Consider the following 21,844-nt stretch of genomic DNA (forward strand, 5'->3'; position numbering starts at 1 on the left):
AGTGAAAAAAGGAACGTAAGAATAGATGACTGCTGAGACTCTGGGCCCATCAGCATGGCACCAGCAGAGACAACCAACCTCACATTTTTGGTCCCTCAGTCAGCATTCCCTTGAACTCCAGCTCGCAGAGCTTCCCACGACATCCAGCTGGAGCTTGGTCCCTCCTGGAGACAGCTTTTGGGTCAATTCAGACTCTTCACTCAGAACCTTTGGCTGTGACTTTATAGTTCCGTGCCCACCACTGGCCTCCCTCCCTGCCGGCGGGCGCTGCTCAGCATCCTGGTGGGAGCTGTCACCAGAGCAGGGAATGGCACACCTCAGGAGCACAGCAGGATGGAGCACAGCGGGGTCACATGGAGGAGGACTCTGGACAGCTCTTGACAATTAGCAACAGGGCAGGATCTCCTGAGGGGCCGGATGGGAATGCAGCGATGTCTGGCGGGGCACGCTGCCTGAATGTTCAAATACAGAAACAGATGTTAATTACCCTGCATAGCCAGGACATCATTACCAGCTACATCTCCTGGAGATTCTGAAGTACAAATTCCTCTGATTATGCCAAACATGCCCATCCCACCCCCAGAAGCCATGACGTTTGAGTAGTTGCCTCAGCAAACCTCCCTCCTCTGAGATATTTCCCCTTCCTCCTTCATACTCTCAGCTCTCAAAACAACCTGTTTTAATGAAATTCCTGCTTTGGGAAAGTGCTATCTCCTTTGGGACGGGCTTTTAGCAGATGGAGGCAACAAGAACCCTTGTCCATAAGTGTCTGGCACTTATGGACACTCTCACTTCCTCTATTTGAGGCTGGGGAGGGAGGACAAAAATAAGGATTCAGCTGTGATCAGTGAGCCTTTTCAGCAGCATGGCAGAGCTAGGGACCCCATTCTGCCCCTCACCTTATTCACCATCCTCACAGCCACACCATCAGATGCAGCGTGATACCCCTGGGGGAGGTGATGGTGAACTCACAAAGAGCTTTTCTCTTCCAGCACTCCCCAGCACTGACAATTCCAGGCAGTGGGGAGAAGGTGCCCTGTGGTGAGCAGCTGGACAGGTGCTGCTAACATAACCAGGGCAGCAGAGGGAGGGTGCACAGAATGGGCCAGGAAAACCACTCGGGACCAGTAATGAGGAAAGCAGGGACTGATTCAGGAACCCTTCAGGCTCAAAAGGACCACCCTGATCCCTTTAGCCCAAGGGTCTCTGCAGCTACACAGGGAATTCCAGGCCTACAGCATCTCCAAAGCCCTTGCTGAGCTGTGGGAGATTCAGGAGAGAAAGGCAGTGAGACCAACACCAGCAGACAGAGCAAGTGCCACATCACATCAGTATCCTTGCACATTCCATGGGACAGAAAGGGAAAGCACTCAGCACCCAGCAGCTCAGCACAGACCTGCTGGGCAGGGCTGAAATTCCAAGGACTTCCCGAGCTCTGCCTGCTGGCCTGAGTCTGCAAGAAGCAGACTGACAAGGGGCAAGCTGGAGAGCAAGACCTTGACCACATCAGTGCTGCAGCCTCTGTGGGCTGTGGATGGCCACAGCAGAGGACAGAGCTCAGCACACAAAGACCCTGGTGCTGTGCTCCCACTTCCACGGACCAGCACAAACACAGGGGATTTGCTGCCAGCAAAGCTGTCCATGAGCAACTTTCTCTGCAAACCTTTTTGTTACAGGAGCAGAAGGACACAAGTTGGAAGCTGCCTGTGATATCCTCAGTATACTGAAATCACCTGCGCTGGGGCTGGGAACAAGATGCTGACGGGGAAACTTTGGTGCCACTGGTGTCACATTAGAAATTTAGCAGGGCAGCATCACTGGAGGACGACAACAGCTTTTTGTAAGGTCTTGGTCTCTATTTCACCAACTTGAGAATGCACTGACAACCCTGAGGTTTGGCAAGGGCTGGGGCAGGACACCAGCTCAGTCCCCTGACACAGTGTCACTGCCACTGTCCCTGATGCTGAGCCTGCTCAGGCCCACAGCATTTCCTACAAAAGGGGCTGCACTGCAGGAACAGAAAAGCTCTTTCTTTTTTTATGAACGCTCATTAGAGTTTACACCGTTGGCAAAGTGTGGAGGCACGCATTTGTGGAGGAACAGAGATATGGTTCCAACATTGGTTTTAATGTGCAAGTCTAAAGACTCGGCTTCAGTTTTTAGAAATCAAACTTGATCATCTCAAGCTGGCAAAAATAGCCCCATGTTCCCTTGAGTTATTTTCTTTTCAAATAGGCAGGGTACAGCACAATAGGAAATATCAGCAGTTATGTATTCAACCTCCAGAAACCCAACGGGCCAATTCCAGCAACCCACGGCAGCTTTCCAATCCTCCCTGATCTATTTGCTGGAGTTAGTCTGAAAAGCAGGCTGCCCCCGAGCCATTCAGCAAACTCCACGTCCCACTAATTACATCAATATAAATGTATTATCTTGGCTGTCAAACACGGGCTGCCTGAACAGGACAAGGCTCTGCCATGGAAATGCAGGAAAACAATTGCTCTTTCTGCTGGTGACACATTTCTCTGGATCCTATTTCCTTGCCAGGGCTCCCCCTTCTCCCTTCTGCCCAGGCACAGGGCACCAGCGTTTTTTTCTTCCAGAGCAAAAGGAAATGGCACACAAAAACCCTCCTCATCCTTTGAACAACTGATCAAGAATGAATTTTGGGAACACCACCGGCATTTCCTCAGCCAACCTGAGAGCTGCCAGCACCCGGGGAAGGGAGCTGTGAGGGCAAGAGTTAAATGTTTCTCGTGAGCAGGCAGCAGCTCTTCTGCCTCTCTTGGCTTCCTCAGCTGCCATTGCTAAACGCAAGGGAAGTGTCAACACTCCAAACAGCAAATGTGACAGAAATTCGGAGCAGCCTGCTCCTCCCTGCCCAGCTTGGTGACTGTGGCCTGGAGAGGAGGGAGCCTCTCAGGAAGGCTCCAACAGCAAGCAGCAAGGTTGAGGCAAACACAGGCAGATGCAGAGGAGCGGGGAGGCAGCTCACTTAGCTCCAGAGAGTGGGATTATGACGGAAAATGAGGAGGAAGCCACTGACTCACCTGTCCCACCTGCATAAGCAGCTTTCCCACCAAAGGCTGCACTGAGTGTGACCTTGATCAGAGCCCCAAGTTCCACCAAATCGGAGGCTCACAAGGTTCTCCCCAGCTCTGGGCACTGGGAGAGAGCCATGGTGGCAGGACACTGGGCTGACACACACTGTCCAAATCTGCCTCCTCTGACCGCAGGCAGCCACAGTCCCTCACTCCAGCTCCCCTCTGCTCACTTGGAGAAATGCCACAGGGTCTGGTCCTTCCCAGGCCCCTCTGCTCACAGGAAGGGTCAGAACAAAGCCAGAAAAAAAACAAGCCCGGATTCAGATGAAGCAGAAGATGGGAAGAAAACAGCATTTCTCCACATAGGAGCAGATGATGTTTCCACTAGCAGGGATCAACGCTACTACGGACACATGACACAGGCTGAGTCTCTCTCTAGAGCTCATGTGTAACCAGTGCAAACTTGGAAAGCTCCCACAAAACCTTCGGGACAGAGGAGAGCAGCATGTTTTCCATGAGTTAAAGCCAACTGCACTCAGCTGGCTGAGGGAACACCAGGGCCGTGGCCACTTCCCTCTGCAAAGCCAGCGGAATTCTGAGCAAAGATAAAGGGTGCCCAGAGCAAAGATAAGGAGGGAGCAAGCAGGACAGTGAGGGGTAATCAGTGCATCTGCTGGGGGCATCAAGGTTCCTCTATGGGGTCACCCAGCCCTTCCACCACCATGAGACAGCTCCGAGTCTGGGCATGACGCCTGACCTTTTTTACGTGCAACTTTAGCACTTTTGGGTTGTTTTCCAAGATTTATTCTGAGTCAGGAGACACCGTGCCTGGCCCACGCCTCCAGTTCCCTTATGCACCAAGTCATCAGGCTGGAGGAGGCTGCTCTCCCTCCTGCCAAAGCAATCGGGCTTAGCAAACCCAGCCAGTCACATCAGACCTTCAAAGGGCTCTCCAGCCATTCAACCCCTCCCGGGAAGGGAGCAATGTTGGGTCTTGCCTTCTGCCTTCAACTGTTAAAGCCTTGGACAAAAACAGAAGCTGATGCAACTTGAAATGAGTTAATATCCCCACACACATAAAATCAGGGTAATTTGAATCATGCCTTGGACAGGTTATGCTCAGACAGCTCAGCCCTGCTCTGGTGCACTCAGGGGCACAAGCCAGGCTGTTCAGCAGGATCTCAAAAAATGGTCAGACAAAAGCCACCAGCAGACTCAGAGCCACAGGCAGCCAGTCTGTCACTGCAGGTCTGCTCCAGTTTAGGGAAGAGCACAGCCCTGAAGCACAAGTCCCTCCGACTCCCAGGTGACAACGTGCAAAGCGTGGCAAGATCTCTGCATTCAGAGCCACAATCTGGGATATGCACCCCTCACCTCCACCTTGGCTCCCTCTAAACACATCTCCCAGTCTCCATCAGCCCTTGACCCACTCACAGCAGTGCAGCACTGTCCTGCACCAGTGCTCCAGGCCACATGCAGCGAGCAATTCCCACATAAGCTTCTGTCCAACCATGGGAACCCACCCAGCCGCATCCCGGGCCTGCAGGCCTACGGAGCGCCAAGCCCCACTGAGATTCCCAGCTCAGAGGAAACAGTATGACATTTCAAACACAACGTTCACATTATCCCATCTCCTCTAACAGGCCCATGGATGATCATCCTAAACAGTTGTTTCCTGGGGCTTGGGGGATGTACCCCAGGAGCAGGGAGAGGAGAGAGCTCAGTGAATGGAGAAGCTGCCAAGTACAGAGCTTTTTCCATCCTCTAAGACTCCTGCATCCAGGACCTGGAGGCTGAGGTGCTTCATCTGCAGCTGAGCTGACATGCAGCAAAATCCAGAGGTCTTGATGAGACACTGGGACCAACAGGCTTAGGATGTTCACGACCCAAGGATAAGAGCCAGCCAGCTGCTTCTAAAGGGCAAACTCGCAGAGGCTTGAGAAACTCCGCATAAAACCCTGCTCAGCCCCAGCACGGGTGTCTAAGCTGGAGGTGAGAGTGAAGAACTGCAGGACAGGCAGCCCGGGGTGCTGGGGGCTCTGCCGGGCTCCAGCCTGGAGCCGGCACTCGGCGGTGCCCCAGGCGGGGCTCCCCTGCCCGCGGGAGGAGCCGGCAGCTGCGATCTCGCCGCGCCGGGCGAAGGCGGGTCAGGCACCGCAGCCTAAGGCGGGCAATCACGGAGCCGCCCCGTCCCCCCCGGCTGCCGCACGACCCTCAAGCCCGTTAAACCCCTCCGGCTGTGCGGCCGGGCCGGGGCGCGAGCGGGGCCCCCGCAGCCCCCAGGTCTCTCCAAAGCCCCGGGCAAGGCACGCCGGCCGCTGCACAGCCCCGCGCCGGGACCCTTCCTCCCGCCCGCCCGAGCCCCGCGCCCGCCCTACGCCGCCGCCGTGGCGCAGCGCCCCGTCCCGGCCGCGGGCGTGCGGCGCGGAGACAGCGCAGGGACCGTCGTGAATAGCGCGGCGGGACTACGAGCCCCGAGGGGCGCCGCGCGCAGGAAGCGGAAAGCGGCGGCCGAGCGGGGCACAGGGAACGGCGGTTCGGGGCCGGGACAGGCCCGGCGGAGCCCCGGGCGGCGGCGGTGGTTCGGGGTCGAGGGACCGGCGAGCTCCGGGCGCGCGGAGGGCGCGGGCCGCAACGGCCGGTGAGGGGCGGCGGGCGCTCTGCGGTGGGCGAGGACTACGACTTCCAGCGTGCCTTGCGGCCCGTGCGAGAGCGCCGACTCCCGGCCGGGGGTGGCAGCGCAGGCGGCGCTGGCCTCGGGGGCGGCGGGACGTGCCGGGGCTGAGGGTGCCGGAGGGTGCTGGAGGATCCCGGGGGGTCTTGGCGTGTTCCGGGGATCCCATGGCTCCGTTAGTTCGGGGTCGCGGTCTGGGAAAGGCGGGTGCGTGGCCCTGAGCCCTCACACGGAGGCTCCGTCCGCCCCTGAGCGTCCCCGGCGCTCTCCTGGAAGGCGCCGCCGTGAGGGGATGGAGGATCCGGGCGTTCCCTGTGCGGATCAGAGCCCGCGGCTGAGCCAACCTGGGCAAAAGCCACTCGTAATTACAGCTTTAATGACCTGGCTGCACATGAAGCGAAGGTGGAGCCGGCAGGGATCTGCTAGCGCTGCGGGCGATGTGCAGCCGCGGTTCGGCGTGGGACGGGGGAACGGGGCTAGGCTGGGCCTGCGCCCACCCGGCCTCGGAGTCCAGACCCACGTCCCGACCCAGCCCAAGGCCAGACTCGCCGGGTTAAGAAGCACCTTCAAACCTTCCCACCCCACAGAGATGAGAGCTAGGAGCAGTTCGTGCAGCACCTGCTGCACTCTGTGCTGGGCCTTTCCCTCCCAGAGCCACGCGGGAAAACGGGAAGGGGGTCCCAGATGAGACCCAGCCCAGCTGGTCCGGCACACCCTCATGGGAAATCAGTGGTCGTTGTTCCAGCAAAAGCAGAATCATTTAAGCCACCAATCTTGGACAGCGATTATTGGCTGCTAAGTGGAACGGGACAGTTGCTAAAGAGGGAGAATGTTCTCTTTAGACTGTTGGACCCTCCCCAAAGGGCACCCCAGGCTTTCTCTGTGGGCAGTTGAGGGGTGCTGAAATGGCAAATGTTCATGACAGTGTAGGACAATGCAGGGACCAAAAGCCGATTAAGAGCTTGGGCTTCCCTTCATCCTTCTGTAAAATGTGACTGCCAGTCATATCAACACATTTATTTGCAGTAAGATATTTTCTAGAGGCTGCAGACACAGTTTGGCCGCTGTTCTTTGGGGTGGGCCAGGGGAGAAGCAGCCCCGTGCTGCCCTCCCTCACAGATGGGATTCCTGGTCTGGGGAAATTGAGGGCTCACAGCTCCAGCAGTGTCTGAGGAAAGCACAGAGCAGGAATCCCCAAAATCACAGGATCATGGAATATCCCAAGCTGAAAGGGACCCACCAGGATCATTAAGTCCAACTGCTGGCCCTGCACAGAACATCCCCAGGAATCCTGCTGTGGCCGGTGGGGCTGCCTTGCCCATTGTAGGGCAAAATCTCTCAGGATCAACTGGGGAAAGGGAGAATTTGTGCTTAAAAGAATCTGCTGGCCCCACCATGGTGTTTCCAGTAAGATCTGTCACCAGCTATGGAGCAGTAGCTGAAGTGCGAGCTTGGGCACTTGGGGACATTCAGTGCTGCACTCAGGTGCCACATGAGGTCCCCTCAGGTGTCCAGGTTCTGGCCCCACAGGTCACATGAGAGCTGCTGGGTGCCTGCATCCCTGATCTTTCAGCCTTATGCAATAGCAGGTGGCTCCTCAAAGCACCCAAAACATGCCCATGTGTGGGGAGTTGGGTTCAGCTCTTTTTGCTGTGCACAGGTTATTAATGAGTGGGAGCAGTGTGAAAGCACAGCAGAAGAGTCCCTGCAGCTTGTGTGGGCTTCAACATCTTCACAGCACAGACCCCAGCTCTGGTGTGGCAGGGAGTTCCTGGCTGGAATTATGTCACCAGCCTGGCCATCTTTATTTGGAGGATAAATGTATGAAGTAAACTTTGCCCAGTTAGAAAGTGATTTCAAAAAGTGGATGTTTTCAGCATGTTCAGTTAGGAATTACAATCGTGGGAAGGTTTGGGTTGGAAGGGAATGTAAAGCTCTTCTCATCCCAGCCCCTGCCATGGCAGGGACACCTTCCACTGTTCCAGGCTGCTCCAAGCCCTGTCCAGCCTGGCCTTGGGCACTGCCAGGGATCCAGGGGCAGCCACAGCTGCTCCGGACCCCCTGTGCCAGGGCCTGCCCACCCTCCCAGGGAACAATTCCTTCCCAATATCCCACCCATCCCTGCCCTCTGGCAGTGGAAGCCATTCCCTGGGTCCTGTCCCTCCATGCCTTGTCCCCAGTCCCTCTCCAGCTCTCCTGGAGCCCCTTTAGGCCCTGCAAGGGGCTCTGAGGTGTCCCTGGAGCCTTCTCCTCTCCAGGTGAGCACCCCCAGCTCTCTCAGCCTGTCAGTAATTCAATGAACTGGGATCCACATTCCCTAATTTTAGCTGGATAAACTGAGGCCCATAACTGGCAGTGCCCATCACATCTATGGGCACTGGAGAAAGCTGAAGGTTTTCAGTTATTCCAGACAAATTCCTGTCATTGATGATAAAGTGGATCAAACATTCAGTTGGTGCAGCAGAGGCATCAATATTGCAGTGAGCTGCATTCCTGGGATTGAAAGGCGAGAGGAATGTTACCTCCTGCTCTGCCCTGAGCAAATCTCATCACAGAAAACAATCATTTTCAAGTGTTGTTGCCCAGCTTCTCTTCCACCTGCCATGCCTCCTAAAATGACCATTCCAGGACCTTTCCTAGAGCTGCCTGGGCTGTCTGGACCATATCCCAAGCTTTTTCTGACCATACAAACCTTGCTTTCCTCCAGCTGCAAAGGTTCTCCCTCACCCAGCACTTCCCAAATCTGACATAAGACAGTGTCAGCCAGCTCTCCCTGATGCCCTGTGCAGGCTACAACAGAGACTGGACAGAGTTAAAGAATAAAGCAGGGATTTATTAAAAGACCTCAATGGATCCACCTTGGGCAGCACAAGAGCCCAGCCAGGGCTACACCCCAGGTGAACCCAAAATGGTCACAAAATGCATGACCAGTCATGGGGTCTCTCACTTTGATAAGTTCTGCTCCATGTGCATATTGCAGTTAATTGTCCAATTACAGCTTTAGCCCATGAGGTCCCATCCTCCTTGTTTTTCTCTCTTCAGCCCACATTGTTTGTGCTCTTGGGCCTGAGATTTGGATCATTTGTCCTTGGTCCCCAGCTAGAGAAGGAATTGTTTTGTCTCCCTACTCTGTGAAGAGAGCTCACCATCCCCTAGTGTGAAGCTCAGAAGTGCACACTGAAGCAGCACAGAATCTGAACAACAGAAAAGCTAAAACCTGAGGCATCATCCCCACGCCATGGGGCTGAGATCCACCAGCTGTGGATCGATGTTTGTCAGCCCAGACACAGCTCCAGATCCCTCTGAGCTCCCCTGGCACTGATCCTGAGCTGCTGTGCCATGGGATACCCCGGAGGATGGGAGGTGGCCTGGAGCAGACCCAGCTGGCCGAGCCCAGGGGGACACACCCAGGGTTGGCAGGGAGTGGAGGACGCACAGGGAGAATTCCCGTTGTGTCCTGGCAGTGCTGGAACCAGCAGCTCCTCCCTGAGGCACCTCAGGTGAGAGAGAGAAAAGGTTTGCATGTTCCACGTCCCAGGATCTTCCACAGTCCTCGTTTCCCAGGACACCAAACTTGAATGAGCCTTCCCTCAGTTCTCACCTCTGCTGTGACCTCCACTTCACACTGGCAAGTGGTTCTTTCCTGGTGCCTGCCCTCAACCCTTCCTGCTGCAGCCTGAGCAACAAGGGGACACACCCAGGGTTGGCAGGGAGTGGAGGACGCACAGGGAGAATTCCCGTTGTGTCCTGGCAGTGCTGGAACCAGCAGCTCCTCCCTGAGGCACCTCAGGTGAGAGAGAGAAAAGGTTTGCATGTTCCACGTCCCAGGATCTTCCACAGTCCTCGTTTCCCAGGACACCAAACTTGAATGAGCCTTCCCTCAGTTCTCACCTCTGCTGTGACCTCCACGTCACACTGGCAAGTGGTTCTTCCTGGTGCCTGCCCTCAACCCTTCCCGCTGCAGCCTGAGCAACAGGGAGGTCCTGCTGGCTGTCAAAGGGCAGGACAGAAAGCCATATGATCCATCACTGTTTTGGGAGGAGATCTTCCTCCTTGAGCTGTTGAAATGAAAATGCAAGGAAATGCAACCCTTGACTAAATATATAATGTATATATATTGTATAAGGGTGGGCAGGCCCTGGCACAGGGTGCCCAGAGCAGCTGTGGCTGCCCCTGGATCCCTGGCAGTGTCCAAGGCCAGGCTGGATGGGGCTTGGAGCAGCCTGAGACAGTGGAATGTGTCCTTGCCCATGGCAGGGGGTGGGACAAAGATGAGCTTTAAAGTTCCTTCAAACCATTCCACGACTCTGTGATTATCTATGTGTGCATCTATCACGGATCAGTGATAAGTTTTTAGTGGTAGGGATCTCAAAGTTGTGCAGAAGATGTAGTGCTGTGTGTAATATCTGTGCGTGACACTGAGGGCACTTGAGGGAACAATATGGTACAAACCCAGAAGAATTTGCTTTCATTGTCACGAGAATGCACCACTCACATTTTTGGTATGAGGGAAACTGGACTCGATGACTTTGAGAGATACAGGGATGGCCCAGGGAAGACCCAGACTGCGTTTGTGGAGGCACATGCTCTTTGCACAGGTCCAGCAGCTGTCAGCAGTGTGTGGTCTGACACCAGGCTCTTGGTTCCTCCAGCTTGCCCAGCACCATGTGCTGTCTCCCACAGTGGCATAGCTGAGGGGACGGAGGTGAATGGTCCTGCTGTGCCAGGACATGTTCAGGGTGCTCTGTTGTCTTTTTTGGTGTGGTTAAGGCATTCAAACCTCTCCCTGCTTGAGGGAAAGGTATCCATCCCCTCTACTCAGGGAGGATTATCTGTTCCAAAACCCCCAGGTGATGCCAGGGCCCCACACCAGTCCTTGGGACTGAGTCTGTGCCTAAAATGACCCCCACATCATGGGGACATGGGGGATTGGGGTGTCTCTTGGGTTGCTGGAGCTGTGGGAATGTTCATGGCACTCTGGGGGTACTAGGAGTTCCCTACAGTCCTGCGCAAGTTCTCACTAGAGGAGGAGAATTGTCAGCATTTCCTTAGGGGAACTGGGGAGTCCTGGGAGTATCAGGGCCTTCTTGGGGGAATCTGGGAGTATCAGGCATCCCCCTGGTGTGTGGTGTCCCCAGGAGATGTCACAGTCCGCAGTTCCTCGCAAGCATTGCACAAATGCACAGGGACCTTGGAGATTTGGGGTACTCCAGCTGCCATCAGTGGGGTGGAGATGTTAGGGGATGCTAGGGAGGGAAGGCCTCCCCAGGTCACTGGCCAGGGGCTGGGCTTGCTGTGGCCCTTGGGCACACCTTGGGGCAGGGGTGGTGACAGGGACCCCCACGGCCTTGGGAAGGACAAGTCTCACTCCCCACCACCCCTCAACACCCAGGCTCACCCTTGACTCTCTACTTTCCCAGTGCTCCCCAACAGCCCCTGCTCACTCTCCTGCCCCCTCAGTGACCCCCAGCCTCCCCCAGTGATGACCCAGAGGATCCTACTGCCCCACCACTTCATTCCCCTCTTGCTGTCCCACCCTGAGCCACCATTTACCCAAGGAAAGAAAGGGATGTGGCTTTGGCAAGGGCCTGGCCTCCACGACCTCCCTCATCTCCTTTGACTGCTGGGCAGTTTTCCCCGTGTTTGCCATGGCCCTGATGGTTCAAGTCCCTGCCAGAGCCATTATGAGGGGTCTGCCTGTCCCCAGACACAGCACAGGGGCTCTGAGCTGTCCCCTGCTCCTCACACACACTGGCTGGGCTGGTCTCTCATGGCTCCAAGTGGGGATTCTGTCACAGCCATCCAGGTTAACCTTTGGATTACTGGTTTAACCATTCCTATCCCCAAAGTAGCTACTAAAGCTACTATGATTAGACATATTCTGTTATTCTAATCATAGAATATGTCAGGTTGGAAGGGATTCACAGGGATCACTGCTCTTTAAGAGATCAGTCTTCCCAGTACAAAGTGCCCCAGGTATGTGGAGGTTGGAAAACTCTTCCTCAGAAAGGGCTGAAGGCAGAGGGAAGAGTGGCAAAAAGGGTTTTTGGCAGCAGTGCGTCTTCTGCCACCCTCCCTAGGCAGAGAGGTGGGATGACATAGGTGGAAGATGAGGCAGAGGGAAGAGTGGCAAAAAGGGTTTTTGGCAGCAGTGCCTCTTCTGCCACCCTCGCTAGGCAGAGGTGGGATGACATAGGTGGAAGATACATTTTCACTGGAAGTCTGTCAGAAAGGATTTGGTAGAGTGGGAAACGAGACCAAGTGTGTGTGAGGGGCTCAGCTCTGCTCCTTGGAGCAGCCTGCTCCAAAACCCCTGGGATCCAGAGTGCCTCCCTCATGACCCCAAGGCCCACATTGTCCTTCTGCCAGGTCTCACTGAGAGGTAAGGGCCTTGGACATCCCCAGGATCCAGCAATAATGAACTCCCACAGGGGGAGCACCTGGAATGACACAGACTAAGGAGACAGTAAATGACAGAGGAGCTGAGACAATGCAGAGTGAAGACTCTTTTATGGAAGAGACACAGCAGGTGCAGCTCTGGCCACGTTCACCCACAGAGGAAATGGGCTCCTAGCCATCAGTGGTGCCTGTGGTGCTCGTCTTTCAGGGGTGGCATGATCTCTCCAGTCTCTAAAATCCTGTCCCCCTGTGGGATGAGAGCATGGTGAGCATTCCCTGTGGCATCCAGACTCTCCCTGCACAGCCTTCCTTCAGGGAACCTGCAACTGTCCCCACTTACAGGCAAGAATTTCACCACAACTCACTCAGAACACTCTAATTCCCCCAACATCCCCAGAATGCTGGAATAGCATCACAGCAAAATTACCTGGAGCCTGTATTTGCTTTACCCCTTGCTTTTACTACAGAACAGAAGCCACACACTTTGAGCCTGTTTTGACATAGAGCACTGCATAATCCCCTCCAGCAATGATCAGTGAGTCCAAACCCACAGCCCAGAGCCCATGGAGAGCCATGGAATCCCTCAAAAATCAACCTGCTGCCCCAGTGCCACTTGTTCCAGCTCCAGGCACAGTCTTGGCCTGCTGAGCTGACCTAACTTGACTGAAAAATTAGGCTGAAGACAGAGGCCAACAGCTTGACCTTCAGCGTGTTGCTTTGTGGTTGTTTGGGATGGAATATTTTATAATTTTATTTTAGACAGAGCATGATTAGGAGGTGTTATGCCAAAAATAGGCAGCAGTCAGAAAGGGCAGAGCTGATCTTCTGTAGGAATATTTGCCCTCTGACTTGTTACACCAATCAGTAACAGCTCAGTGGTGTTCTTTGTGTTCTGAAAGCAGAAAAGACCAAACAATGGGGCACTCTCTGCTTCATGAAACTTGTCCCACGCTGAAGTGACACAACTCTTTGGGGACACCTGAGTGTGGGTGACCTTCAGGGACAACTGGGACCAAGCCAGAACCAACATTCTCAGGGCTGACAAGGAGGAGAAGCAGAGCCACTCCTGCATGATTCCATGTGTTAATAATCACTGGGGCTTTGAACACCCATTCCCAGAGGGAATGTCTGTATTTTCCACCCAGGATGGGCAGCATCAGCCAGGCTCTGACAGCCAGGTGCTACAGAGAGGTAACACCGAAACAGGGACTGAGGACAAGATGAAAGTGCCCAAACCCATTGTCCCTGTGCTGCCCACAGGACCCAGTACATCCCTTGGGAAAGTCCTCGCTAGACATTTCCCAGGTGCTGCACAAAGCTCCCTGGAAATCCCTTCCTGTCTGTGTGACACAGCTGGAAGATATGCCAGGACATGAGACTTACTGGGAATATCCGTGGGTTTGTCACAACCACACCGTGCGGCGATTTCTGGAAGCAGGGGGAGAACAGGGAGAGGGCAAAGAGAACAGTGTTAGTTACTTGGAGGAAGCACAAAGGATGTTCAAAATGGGCACCATGATCCTTCTGGGATCGAAACTGTGCTAAGCACAAGTCTTGTTAAACCTTCCACTACTAGAGAAATACCTGAGGCTGCAACAGTCACACCTGCCAGGGAGGGCAGGGCTGGCCCCTTTCCCTCCCCACACCAACTGCTGCCCTGGTTATTCCCAGGGCTGTCCCTGCAGGACAGGAACAATTCAGATACAGCTTTTCTGCTTAAAACACATGAGAAGCTGGACACTGCCATAAATCATGGAATGGTTTGGGCTGGAAGGGGCTTTAAACCTTCCACCCCTGCCATGGCAGGGACACCTTCCACTGTCCCAGGCTGCTCCAAGCCCCATCCAGCCTGGCCTTGGGCACTGCCAGGGATCCAGGGGCAGCCACAGCTGCTCTGGGCACCCTGTGCCAGGGCCTGCCCCCCCTCACAGGGAACAATTCCTTCCCAATATCCCATCCAGCCCTGCCCTCTGGCAGTGGAAGCCATTCCCTGTGTCCTGTCCCTCCATCCCTTGTCCCCAGTCCCTCTCCAGCTCTCCTGGAGCCCCTTTAGGCCCTGGAAGGGGCTCTGAGGTGTCCCTGGAGCCTTCTCCTCTCCAGGTGAGCACCCCCAGCTCTGCCAGCCTGGCTCCAGAGCAGAGGGGCTCCAGCCCTTGGGGGGTCTCTATGGGCTCCTCTGGACTGTCTCCAGCAGCTCCAGGTCCTGCTGCTGTTGGCCCCAGGGCTGGGGCAGCTCTGCAGGTGGGGTCTCACAAGGGGTGATTCTTTGTAATGAAGTATCACACTAAATTTATATGTCAGTGCTACCTTAGCAAGGCAACACAAGCGGTGAACAGGCCACGGGAGAATAACCTTCATCTGCAAACGAATGTGAGCAGCGCACTCACACACCCGGTGTGGGCCCACTCCCCGCTTTATCCCCCCCGCCCCTTCCCGGGCATTCCCTTCACCCCGCCGGGCCCGCACGCACCCGGACGTGGTACTTCAGGTAGTAGGTGATGGCCCAGGCGGGGAGCAGCACCCGCAGCATGACGAAGCGGCCGCTCTGGTAGAAGCTGTGCACCTGCGGGCACAGGGACGGTCAGGCCGGGCCAGCGGCCCAGGAAAGGCCGCGCGGTGCCCGCGTCCCGCCGCTCACCTGCTGCCGCCAGGGATCCCCGGGCCGCAGGAAGCTCTCCCAGAAGGCGGCCACGGGCCCGAGCTTCCGCGGCGGCAGGACGGGCTCCCGCGGGCTCAGCTCCTGGTCCCGCAGCCAGCGGCGCCGCAGGGCGCGGAGCTGCTGCAGCCGCAGCTTCTCATCCTGCGCGGGGCCGCTCATGGCGCCTCAGCCCCTTCGGCCCCGCTCGGCTCGCTCCGCTTCGGTCCCGTTCGGGCGCCGTGTCCTTCGCCGCGGCGCGCGGCGGTGACGTCACGGGGCGCGCGGTTGTGACGTTGCAGGCAAGGCCGCCGAGGTGACGGTGGGGCTGTGGCGGCTGTGCCGTGAGGGGAGCCCAGGGAACCGGGGGAAGGGACAGCCCCGGGGACTCGGCTGTGGCCTCTTCAGTGCCCGCAGGGAACTGACGGGACAGATGGGACAAGTCTTATTTGCAAAGCACACAGGGAATGGCTTCCCACTGCCAGAGGGCAGGGCTGGATGGGATATTGGGAAGGAATTGTTCCCTGGCAGGATGGGCAGGCCCTGGCACAGGGTGCCCAGAGCAGCTGTGGCTGCCCCTGGATCCCTGGCAGTGTCCAAGGCCAGGCTGGATGGGGCTTGGAGCAGCCTGGGACAGTGGGAGGTGTCCCTGCCATGGCAGGGCTGGGATGGTCCCTAATGACCCTTCCCAGTCAAACCCTTCCACGATCCCTCTGATTCCATTATTCCAATATTCTGTGATTCTGTGTTTCCATGTTTCCAGTGATTCCACGATTCCATAATTACAATGTTTCCATAATTCTTATGATCCCAGTGATTCATTGATCCAGTTTCCCCGATTCCAGTGTTCCAGTGTTCATGATCTCGATGTTCCCCTGATCCCAATGTTTCCATTATCCCCGTGTGTGATTCCCGATCCCGGTGTGTGTTCCCCGATCCCGGTGTGCGATTCCCGGATCCCGGTCTTTCCCCGCTCCCGGTATGTGATTCCCGATCCCGGTGTGTGATTCCCGATCCCGGTGTGTGATTCCCGCTCCCGGTATGTGTTTCCCGATCCCGGTATGCGATTCCCGATCCCGGTGTGTGATTCCTGATCCCCGTCTTTCCCCGATCCCGGTGTGTGATTCCCGATCCCGGTGTGTGATTCCCGCTCCCGGTGTGTGATTCCCGCTCCCGGTGTGTGATTCCCGATCCCGGTGTGTGTTCCCCGATCCCGGTGTGTGATTCCCAATCCCGGTGTGTGATTCCCGATCCCGGTGTGTGATTCCCGATCCCGGTATGTGATTCCCGATCCCGGTGTGTGATTCCCGATCCCGGTGTGTGATTCCCGATCCCGGTCTTTCCCCGCTCTCTCCGTTCCCGCTCGGGCAGCGGGCCGTGGCGCCCCCTTGCGGCCCGGGCAGCTCGGTGGGGGGAGCCGTGTCCGGGGCCGCGGGTTCGATCCCCGCTCTGGCGCTCCGTGCCCGGGCCCCGCGGGCGGTGCCGCTCCGCCCTCGGGGCGGTTCCTGCTCCGGTGAGCGCGGCCTGCCGGGCCCGGCCGTGCGCTGCGGGGCCATGGCCGAGCCGCGGCCGGAGCTGGCGCTGCGCTTCCAGCGCCGGTTCCTGGCGGCGCGGCCGCTCAGCTCGCTGCCCTGGCCGGTACGGAGGGCGGGGGGGAGGCGGTACCTCGGCGGCGCTGCGCTTCCAGCGCCGGTTCCTGGCGGCGCGGCCGCTCAGCTCGCTGCCCTGGCCGGTACGGAGGGGCCGGGCGGGGGGGAGGCGGTACCGCGGCATTATTTATTTATTTATTTATTTATTTCTTTATCCTGTTCTAGGAGCTCGAACAAAGCCTGCGGACTGCGCCGGACTCCGCGCTGCTGGCGGATATTCTGCACAAGGTGAGGGGCGGCTCGGAGTCACCCCCGTGCCATCAGCGGCGGGGCCAGCGCGCCTTCCAAAGCCGCCGGAACCGCTCAGGAATACGGGGTTGGTGATCCGGTGTCGCCGTGTTTCGTTAGGCCCCGCACAACTGCAGCTTGCCTTCTTTGCCCGGTATTTGGGTGTTCTTAGATCAAAACGGAGACCCGCGTGCCAGAGCACCGATGTGGTGAATGGCACAGTCAGCGCAGCCGTGCCTGGATGTTTGGGATACAGGGAATGCCTAAACTGTCCCTGGGGATGGAGATCACAAATCAGGCAGCAAACCGAAACGGAAAGAAGAGGAGAGCAAAAGAAGGAGGAGAGTAAATTGGATTATTTTACTCTATTTTCCTCTTTGTTCTATTGAAAAATGATTATTTTTGTTGCCACAGAAAGTAAGAAATCTGTGCCCACAGTTCTGTAAGCTCACACACCTGTCAGAAATCATCCCATTTCAATTTCTGGCTTAGCATCTCTTGTACAGACTAAATTCCAAAGCATTTCATGGCACCCAGACCCGATTAATGGTCCTCCTGTGGTCCTTAATGCCTTTCCTAAACCCTGCCCTGGGTAATTGGTTTCCATGGCTCTTCTCATTGTAGACAATTCTTCACCCTCTGTGTGTGAAATATCCCCCTTCGGCCAAGTACAGGAGGTGCTTCCTGACTGAGCTCATCAAAAAGGTACCTCTTGCTTTTCACTTTCTTTTTCACTTGTTTTTCTCCTTTTTTTATCCCCCTTGAGGATACCTCATGTAATAACCAACCACAACCTTCAGTGTAAATACACTGTACTGAAATGGGGCTTAGAGTGCAGTTGTTTTGCCTTTCATGACAGTGTGATGCCCAGAGCTGCCCTGTTCTCCTCCCCCACAGCTTGAATCCACAGCAGCTGAACCCCTGGATGAACTCTATGAAGCACTGGCAGATGTTCTAAAAGAAGAAGAAGAATGTACTCACTGTTACAAAAGCTACTTACTGGTAAAAACTGACACTGCACTGTTCTAAACCACATTTACTCACCAAACTAAGCAATAATTGGCTTTAAAAACACCCACCCTGAAGCCTGGAGTGCTTCCTGCCTTTTTCCAGGTGCTCCTGTTGATTGTAACCTCTAAATCATGGTGTGTGCTGATGCATCTTTGCCCTCGTGTGTCCTGCAGCCCTCGGGGGACAGTGTGAGCCTCTGCGAGAGCACGGCGCTGATCTGCGGGGGCACCACGGGGCTGCTCACGTGGGAGGCTGCCCTGCTGCTGGCCCAGTGGGCACTGCAGAACCCCGGCCTCTTCAGGGGCAGGTATGGCAGCAGCAGGGCTGCACCAGAGAGCTGCTCATTCCTGCAGGACCCCACAGTGCTTTGGCTGGGAAGGGACATCATTCCATGGGCAGGGACACCTCCCACTGCCCCAGGCTGCTCCAAGCCCCGTCCAGCCTGGCCTTGGGCACTGCCAGGGATCCAGGGGCAGCCACAGCTGCTCTGGGCACCCTGTGCCAGGGCCTGCCCACCCTCACAGGAAACAATTCCTTCCCAGTATCCCATCCATCCCTGCCCTCTGGCAGGGGGAAGCCATTCCCTGTGTCCTGTCCCTCCATGCCTTGTCCCCAGTCCCTCTCCAGCTCTCCTGGAGCCCCTTTAGGCCCTGGAAGGGGCTCTGAGGTGTCCCTGGAGCCTTCTCCTCTCCAGGGGAGCACCCCCAGCTCTGCCAGCCTGGCTCCAGAGCAGAGGGGCTCCAACCCTCTGATACTGAGCTACACAACTGTAATTTAATAACAGAAATACTTCGTAACAGACTATGCACCAAAAATAACTGAAATTACACCCTTTTGCTGCTGAGTAATTGCTGCTCTTGTCTGTTCTGCTAAACTTTAACCCAGGAGAGGACCTGATTTAGGACATGGTTTGGGATCAAACCCTTGCACTGTGCAGTCTGACCTGCTCTGTGAGGTCAGCTGTTCAGCTTTCAGTAATTTAACTAATGACCATCACTCCATGATAGGATTCACCAAGGATTATCTGTGTTAGATGATCAGTGTGCAGCTCTGATCACATCATTTTTACTTTATTTATCAGCAGTCAAGATGAGCAAGGACTTTTGAGGAAAGATAATTTAATAATAGTTAAGCTCACAGGGGAAGGAGCTGTACTGTTCAGTGTCTGCTTCTCTCCACTGACTAAAAACTGGAGAGCCAGCTCAGGTGGAAACAACTAAAGCCAGGTGGGAATGTCTCTCATCCCTGTGATGGGAATGCTTTGTGCCTTACAGAAATCAGCATTTCAGCTAATTAATTTTATGCTGACAATTCCACTCTCAGTTATTCCCCACCCTCCAGTTGCTTGGGACAGAGGTTAGATTGTGGATGGTTCACTCAAAAATTATTGTAATTATCTGGAACTGATTTTACCTTTAGTTACATTTAGAGTGTTTTGATTTCTAACTCAATGCAGAGTCCTGATAGTACTTCTTACTCCATTACCCTCAGGACAGTCCTGGAATTGGGGAGTGGGATTGGCTTCACTGGAATTGCCATCTGCAAGACCTGCCAGCCCAGGACATTCATATTCAGTGACTGCCACCCCCGTGTTCTCAGACACCTGGGGGAAAACATCCAGCTGAATGGCTTCACCCCAGAGCCTGACGTGACCTGGAGCATCCAAACAGAGCCCCAGGGACAGGAGGTGCAAGGACAGAGCTGCCAAAACCCAAAAGTGATTGTTGCTGAGCTTGACTGGGGCTCCGTGACAGAAAAACAACTGCTGGCTCTCAGAGCTGATGTTGTCATTGCAGCAGGTATGGCACCCACAGAGAGCAGGGTCAGCAACCCTGGCAGCCTCCTGAGGAGCAGCAGAATAGTAACAGCCAACTGCAGACTTCTTTTGTACTTGTCTGTGTCTAAATCCAGAGGGAGTTTCATAAAGAATGCAGCCATAGTGTCAGTAGGACGATGGTGGTGATGCCCAGTGAGAGCAGAATGTGTCAGCCATAGGTCTTACACCCTGATTTGGAGCTTTGCAAAGAAAAACCTGAGAATCCAGGTGCAGAATGACTCTAGCATCCCAGGTATCACAGGATGCAGTGAGTGGGAATTCTATAAAATGAAGTCACTGCACGGTGCCTAATGCCAGTGACACTGCTCAGTGCCCAAACCAGCCCCAGCTGGACTCTGAAGGCAAGAACTGACATCTCTGTGCCATTTGCTGTTAGTCACTGCAGCAGGATGTGCCCTTAGCACACTGCAGCACGAATAACTGCAGTGGAACACACCCCTGCACACCTCTGTCTAGGAAACAGCCCCCCTGAGCATCTGCATTCAGCTCCTCTTGGTGTTCCCTGACCTCTCACCACCATTTCTGCCCTCCAGGGAATGACTCCAGAGGAAAACTTCTGCAAGTCCTTGGCACCAGCCTCTAAACCTCCCCTATCTAACCAGGCAGGTTTGTTTTGCCAAGGGCAGTGGGAACAGACACCAACACTCAGTGGTTCTGCTGCCTCCCTTAGGATGGGCTTAAATAAAATATCTGACAATCCATTTACTAAAAGGAGCACTGATTTTTAGTGATGAAGGCATAGCCCATAGAATGTCAATATTCTCCTGCACTGTGAAGATTTTATTTCTGCTTTGCAGTTTTCATTCTGGTTTTTGCTCAATTCTCAATAAATATTGTCCAATTCTTTTTCTTTTTTTTTTTTTTTTTTTTTTTTGTAGATGTGGTGTATGATCCTGAGATAATTTTAGCCCTCGTTGGGATGCTACAGAAACTCTCCACCTCCAGAGCAGGCAGGAAAGCTCCTGAGGTGTTCATTGCCTCCACAATCCGAAATCCAGACACGTTTCAGCTCTTCCAGGCTGAGCTGGGTGGGTGCCTGTTCCATCCAGGGTTCAATAGTTTTGCCTTTTTGCCTTTCTCCATTGTCCTGTGGTAGAGAGGAGCAGGAGCATTTTCCAAGAGCAGGATCTTGTCCTAGAGGGATTTAAGAGCAGTAGCTTTTGAACCCGGATTTCATGAGGAGCTTGGAACTCACCTTTAGGTACATCCTGGCTATCACAGCTCACATCTGTGAGGATGGTTTGTAAGTGTGGTGCCTAATAGGAAAATAAAAAGAGGGTTAAGCTTACAGGAGGGAGCCATCAGTGCTGTCAGTGATAACACCTGAGATGCCACCTAAACCCTTTATCTTATCTTACCTGTTCTTTCACTTGACTCTATTTTCACCTTTTATCTTTTGACAAAAACCCCCAACTAGAGATTAAATAAAACAGAGATTTGGGGATTTTTCTTCATAGAAACTTCTAAAGCCTATCTTTTGCAGTGTCTTTGCTGTTCAGCTGGTGTTCACCAACTGGACCTGATGATCCCTGTGGATTCCTTCAGCTCAGGATATTCTGTGAAATTCTGCTTAATTCACAAAGTGACACTGAGCGTTCAGCAGAGGCATTAATGGGATTTCAAAAAAAACACTCATAAGCATTTGCCTGACAATCACAGCATGCTAAAGATCTCTTCTTACAGAACTTATCATGCAACTTTTGCTCTTCCTTTTCCTAGGCATAAATATGATTCCCAGTGTTTCTCTTCACAGATAAAGCTGGGATCAGGTGGCAGGTGATTCCAGCCCACAGCAGCTGTCATTTTCTCTATGATGTGCAGCCAGATGTGACTATTCTACAGCTATTTCTATAGGCTTGGCAAACAACTGGCATTTGAGAGCAACAGGAGCTGCCTCAGCCTTGTAACAAGATTATCCTGAATTCTGGAAACGAGGTTCTGAGGATACAGCTGGACAGACACATGGAGTCCTTCCTTCCTTCCTCTAATTCCCAGCATGGATCCAAGCCTGCAGCTGCCCCTGGGAAGTGACTGAACCCTAAGCAACAGAAACCAAAAACCCCAGTCACACTTCACTTGGATTCTGTAGAAGACAGCAGAGTTCAAACAGGGTTTTTTCCCAACTGTGTGTGAATTGTAAGCACTGGGGGCAACCTGCACATCACAGGATGAGGATCTCCCACAGACAAGGGAGCAAAGCAATGTTTCAGAGTAATCAATGGGTTTTGGTTTTAAAAAGAGCTGTAATTGTCTACCCTGGTGGTTTATGTCTGTGTGTACTTGCAGTTTGGGTTAGCTTAAAAGCCCCCAATAAACAGTGACCAGTTGCTGTAGTTGTGTCCCAGGATGACTCTGCTGTAAATCAGG

At 54.5% G+C, this 21,844-nt stretch overlaps 3 protein-coding genes across 7 annotated transcripts in view; 1 reads left to right on the plus strand and 2 right to left on the minus strand.

Moving 5' to 3' along the window:
• The window catches only part of CAPN15 (calpain 15), a 50,678-nt gene extending 50,229 nt beyond the window's left edge, over positions 1-449 (minus strand). For all 4 annotated transcript variants that reach the window (XM_041408065.1, XM_041408039.1, XM_041408048.1 and 1 more), the window contains exon 1: positions 79-449. The gene's annotated coding sequence lies outside the window, so the exon portion shown is untranslated. The remainder of the gene's footprint in view (positions 1-78) is intronic.
• Positions 450-12,211: 11,762 nt separating this feature from the next.
• Positions 12,212-15,032, minus strand: NDUFB6 (NADH:ubiquinone oxidoreductase subunit B6). Of its 2 annotated transcripts, XM_041408178.1 has the most exons (4): positions 14,756-15,029; positions 14,588-14,680; positions 13,501-13,545; positions 12,212-12,364 (listed from the first exon to the last, which is right to left on the minus strand). In XM_041408178.1, exons 1-4 carry the CDS (start codon positions 14,933-14,935, stop codon positions 12,296-12,298), a joined length of 387 nt encoding a protein of 128 aa, XP_041264112.1. In that variant the 5' UTR covers positions 14,936-15,029; the 3' UTR covers positions 12,212-12,295. The 2 variants fall into 2 exon arrangements, with proteins under 2 accessions (XP_041264112.1, XP_041264122.1); XM_041408188.1 differs by lacking the exon at positions 14,588-14,680 and having other exon boundaries at positions 14,756-15,032.
• Positions 15,033-16,255: 1,223 nt separating this feature from the next.
• On the plus strand, positions 16,256-21,810 carry EEF2KMT (eukaryotic elongation factor 2 lysine methyltransferase). Its single transcript, XM_041408166.1, has 8 exons — positions 16,256-16,390; positions 16,567-16,629; positions 17,254-17,334; positions 17,527-17,631; positions 17,814-17,947; positions 19,132-19,439; positions 20,356-20,505; positions 21,231-21,810. The coding sequence occupies exons 1-8, from the start codon at positions 16,307-16,309 to the stop codon at positions 21,329-21,331; spliced, it is 1,026 nt and encodes a 341-aa protein (XP_041264100.1). The 5' UTR covers positions 16,256-16,306; the 3' UTR covers positions 21,332-21,810.
• The last annotated feature ends 34 nt before the right edge of the window (positions 21,811-21,844 follow it).

This window comes from Onychostruthus taczanowskii, unplaced genomic scaffold, assembly GCF_017590055.1.
Source record: "Onychostruthus taczanowskii isolate IOZ18803 unplaced genomic scaffold, ASM1759005v1 scaffold10, whole genome shotgun sequence".
NCBI classification, from domain to species: Eukaryota; Metazoa; Chordata; class Aves; order Passeriformes; family Passeridae; genus Onychostruthus; species Onychostruthus taczanowskii.

Excerpts from the sequence above, each read along its gene's own strand:
- EEF2KMT (XM_041408166.1), top strand. The coding sequence starts at position 16,307 with ATGGCCGAGCCGCGGCCGGAGCTGGCGCTGCGCTTCCAGCGCCGGTTC. Across the intron at positions 19,440-20,355 it reads TGATGTTGTCATTGCAGCAG|ATGTGGTGTATGATCCTGAG; the intron begins GTATGGCACCCA and ends TTTTTTTTGTAG. Across the intron at positions 20,506-21,230 it reads GCTCTTCCAGGCTGAGCTGG|ATAAAGCTGGGATCAGGTGG; the intron begins GTGGGTGCCTGT and ends TTCTCTTCACAG.
- NDUFB6 (XM_041408178.1), bottom strand. The coding sequence starts at position 14,935 with ATGAGCGGCCCCGCGCAGGATGAGAAGCTGCGGCTGCAGCAGCTCCGC. Across the intron at positions 14,681-14,755 it reads GGGATCCCTGGCGGCAGCAG|GTGCACAGCTTCTACCAGAG; the intron begins GTGAGCGGCGGG and ends CTGTGCCCGCAG. Across the intron at positions 13,546-14,587 it reads ACCTGAAGTACCACGTCCGG|AAATCGCCGCACGGTGTGGT; the intron begins GTGCGTGCGGGC and ends CCCTGCTTCCAG.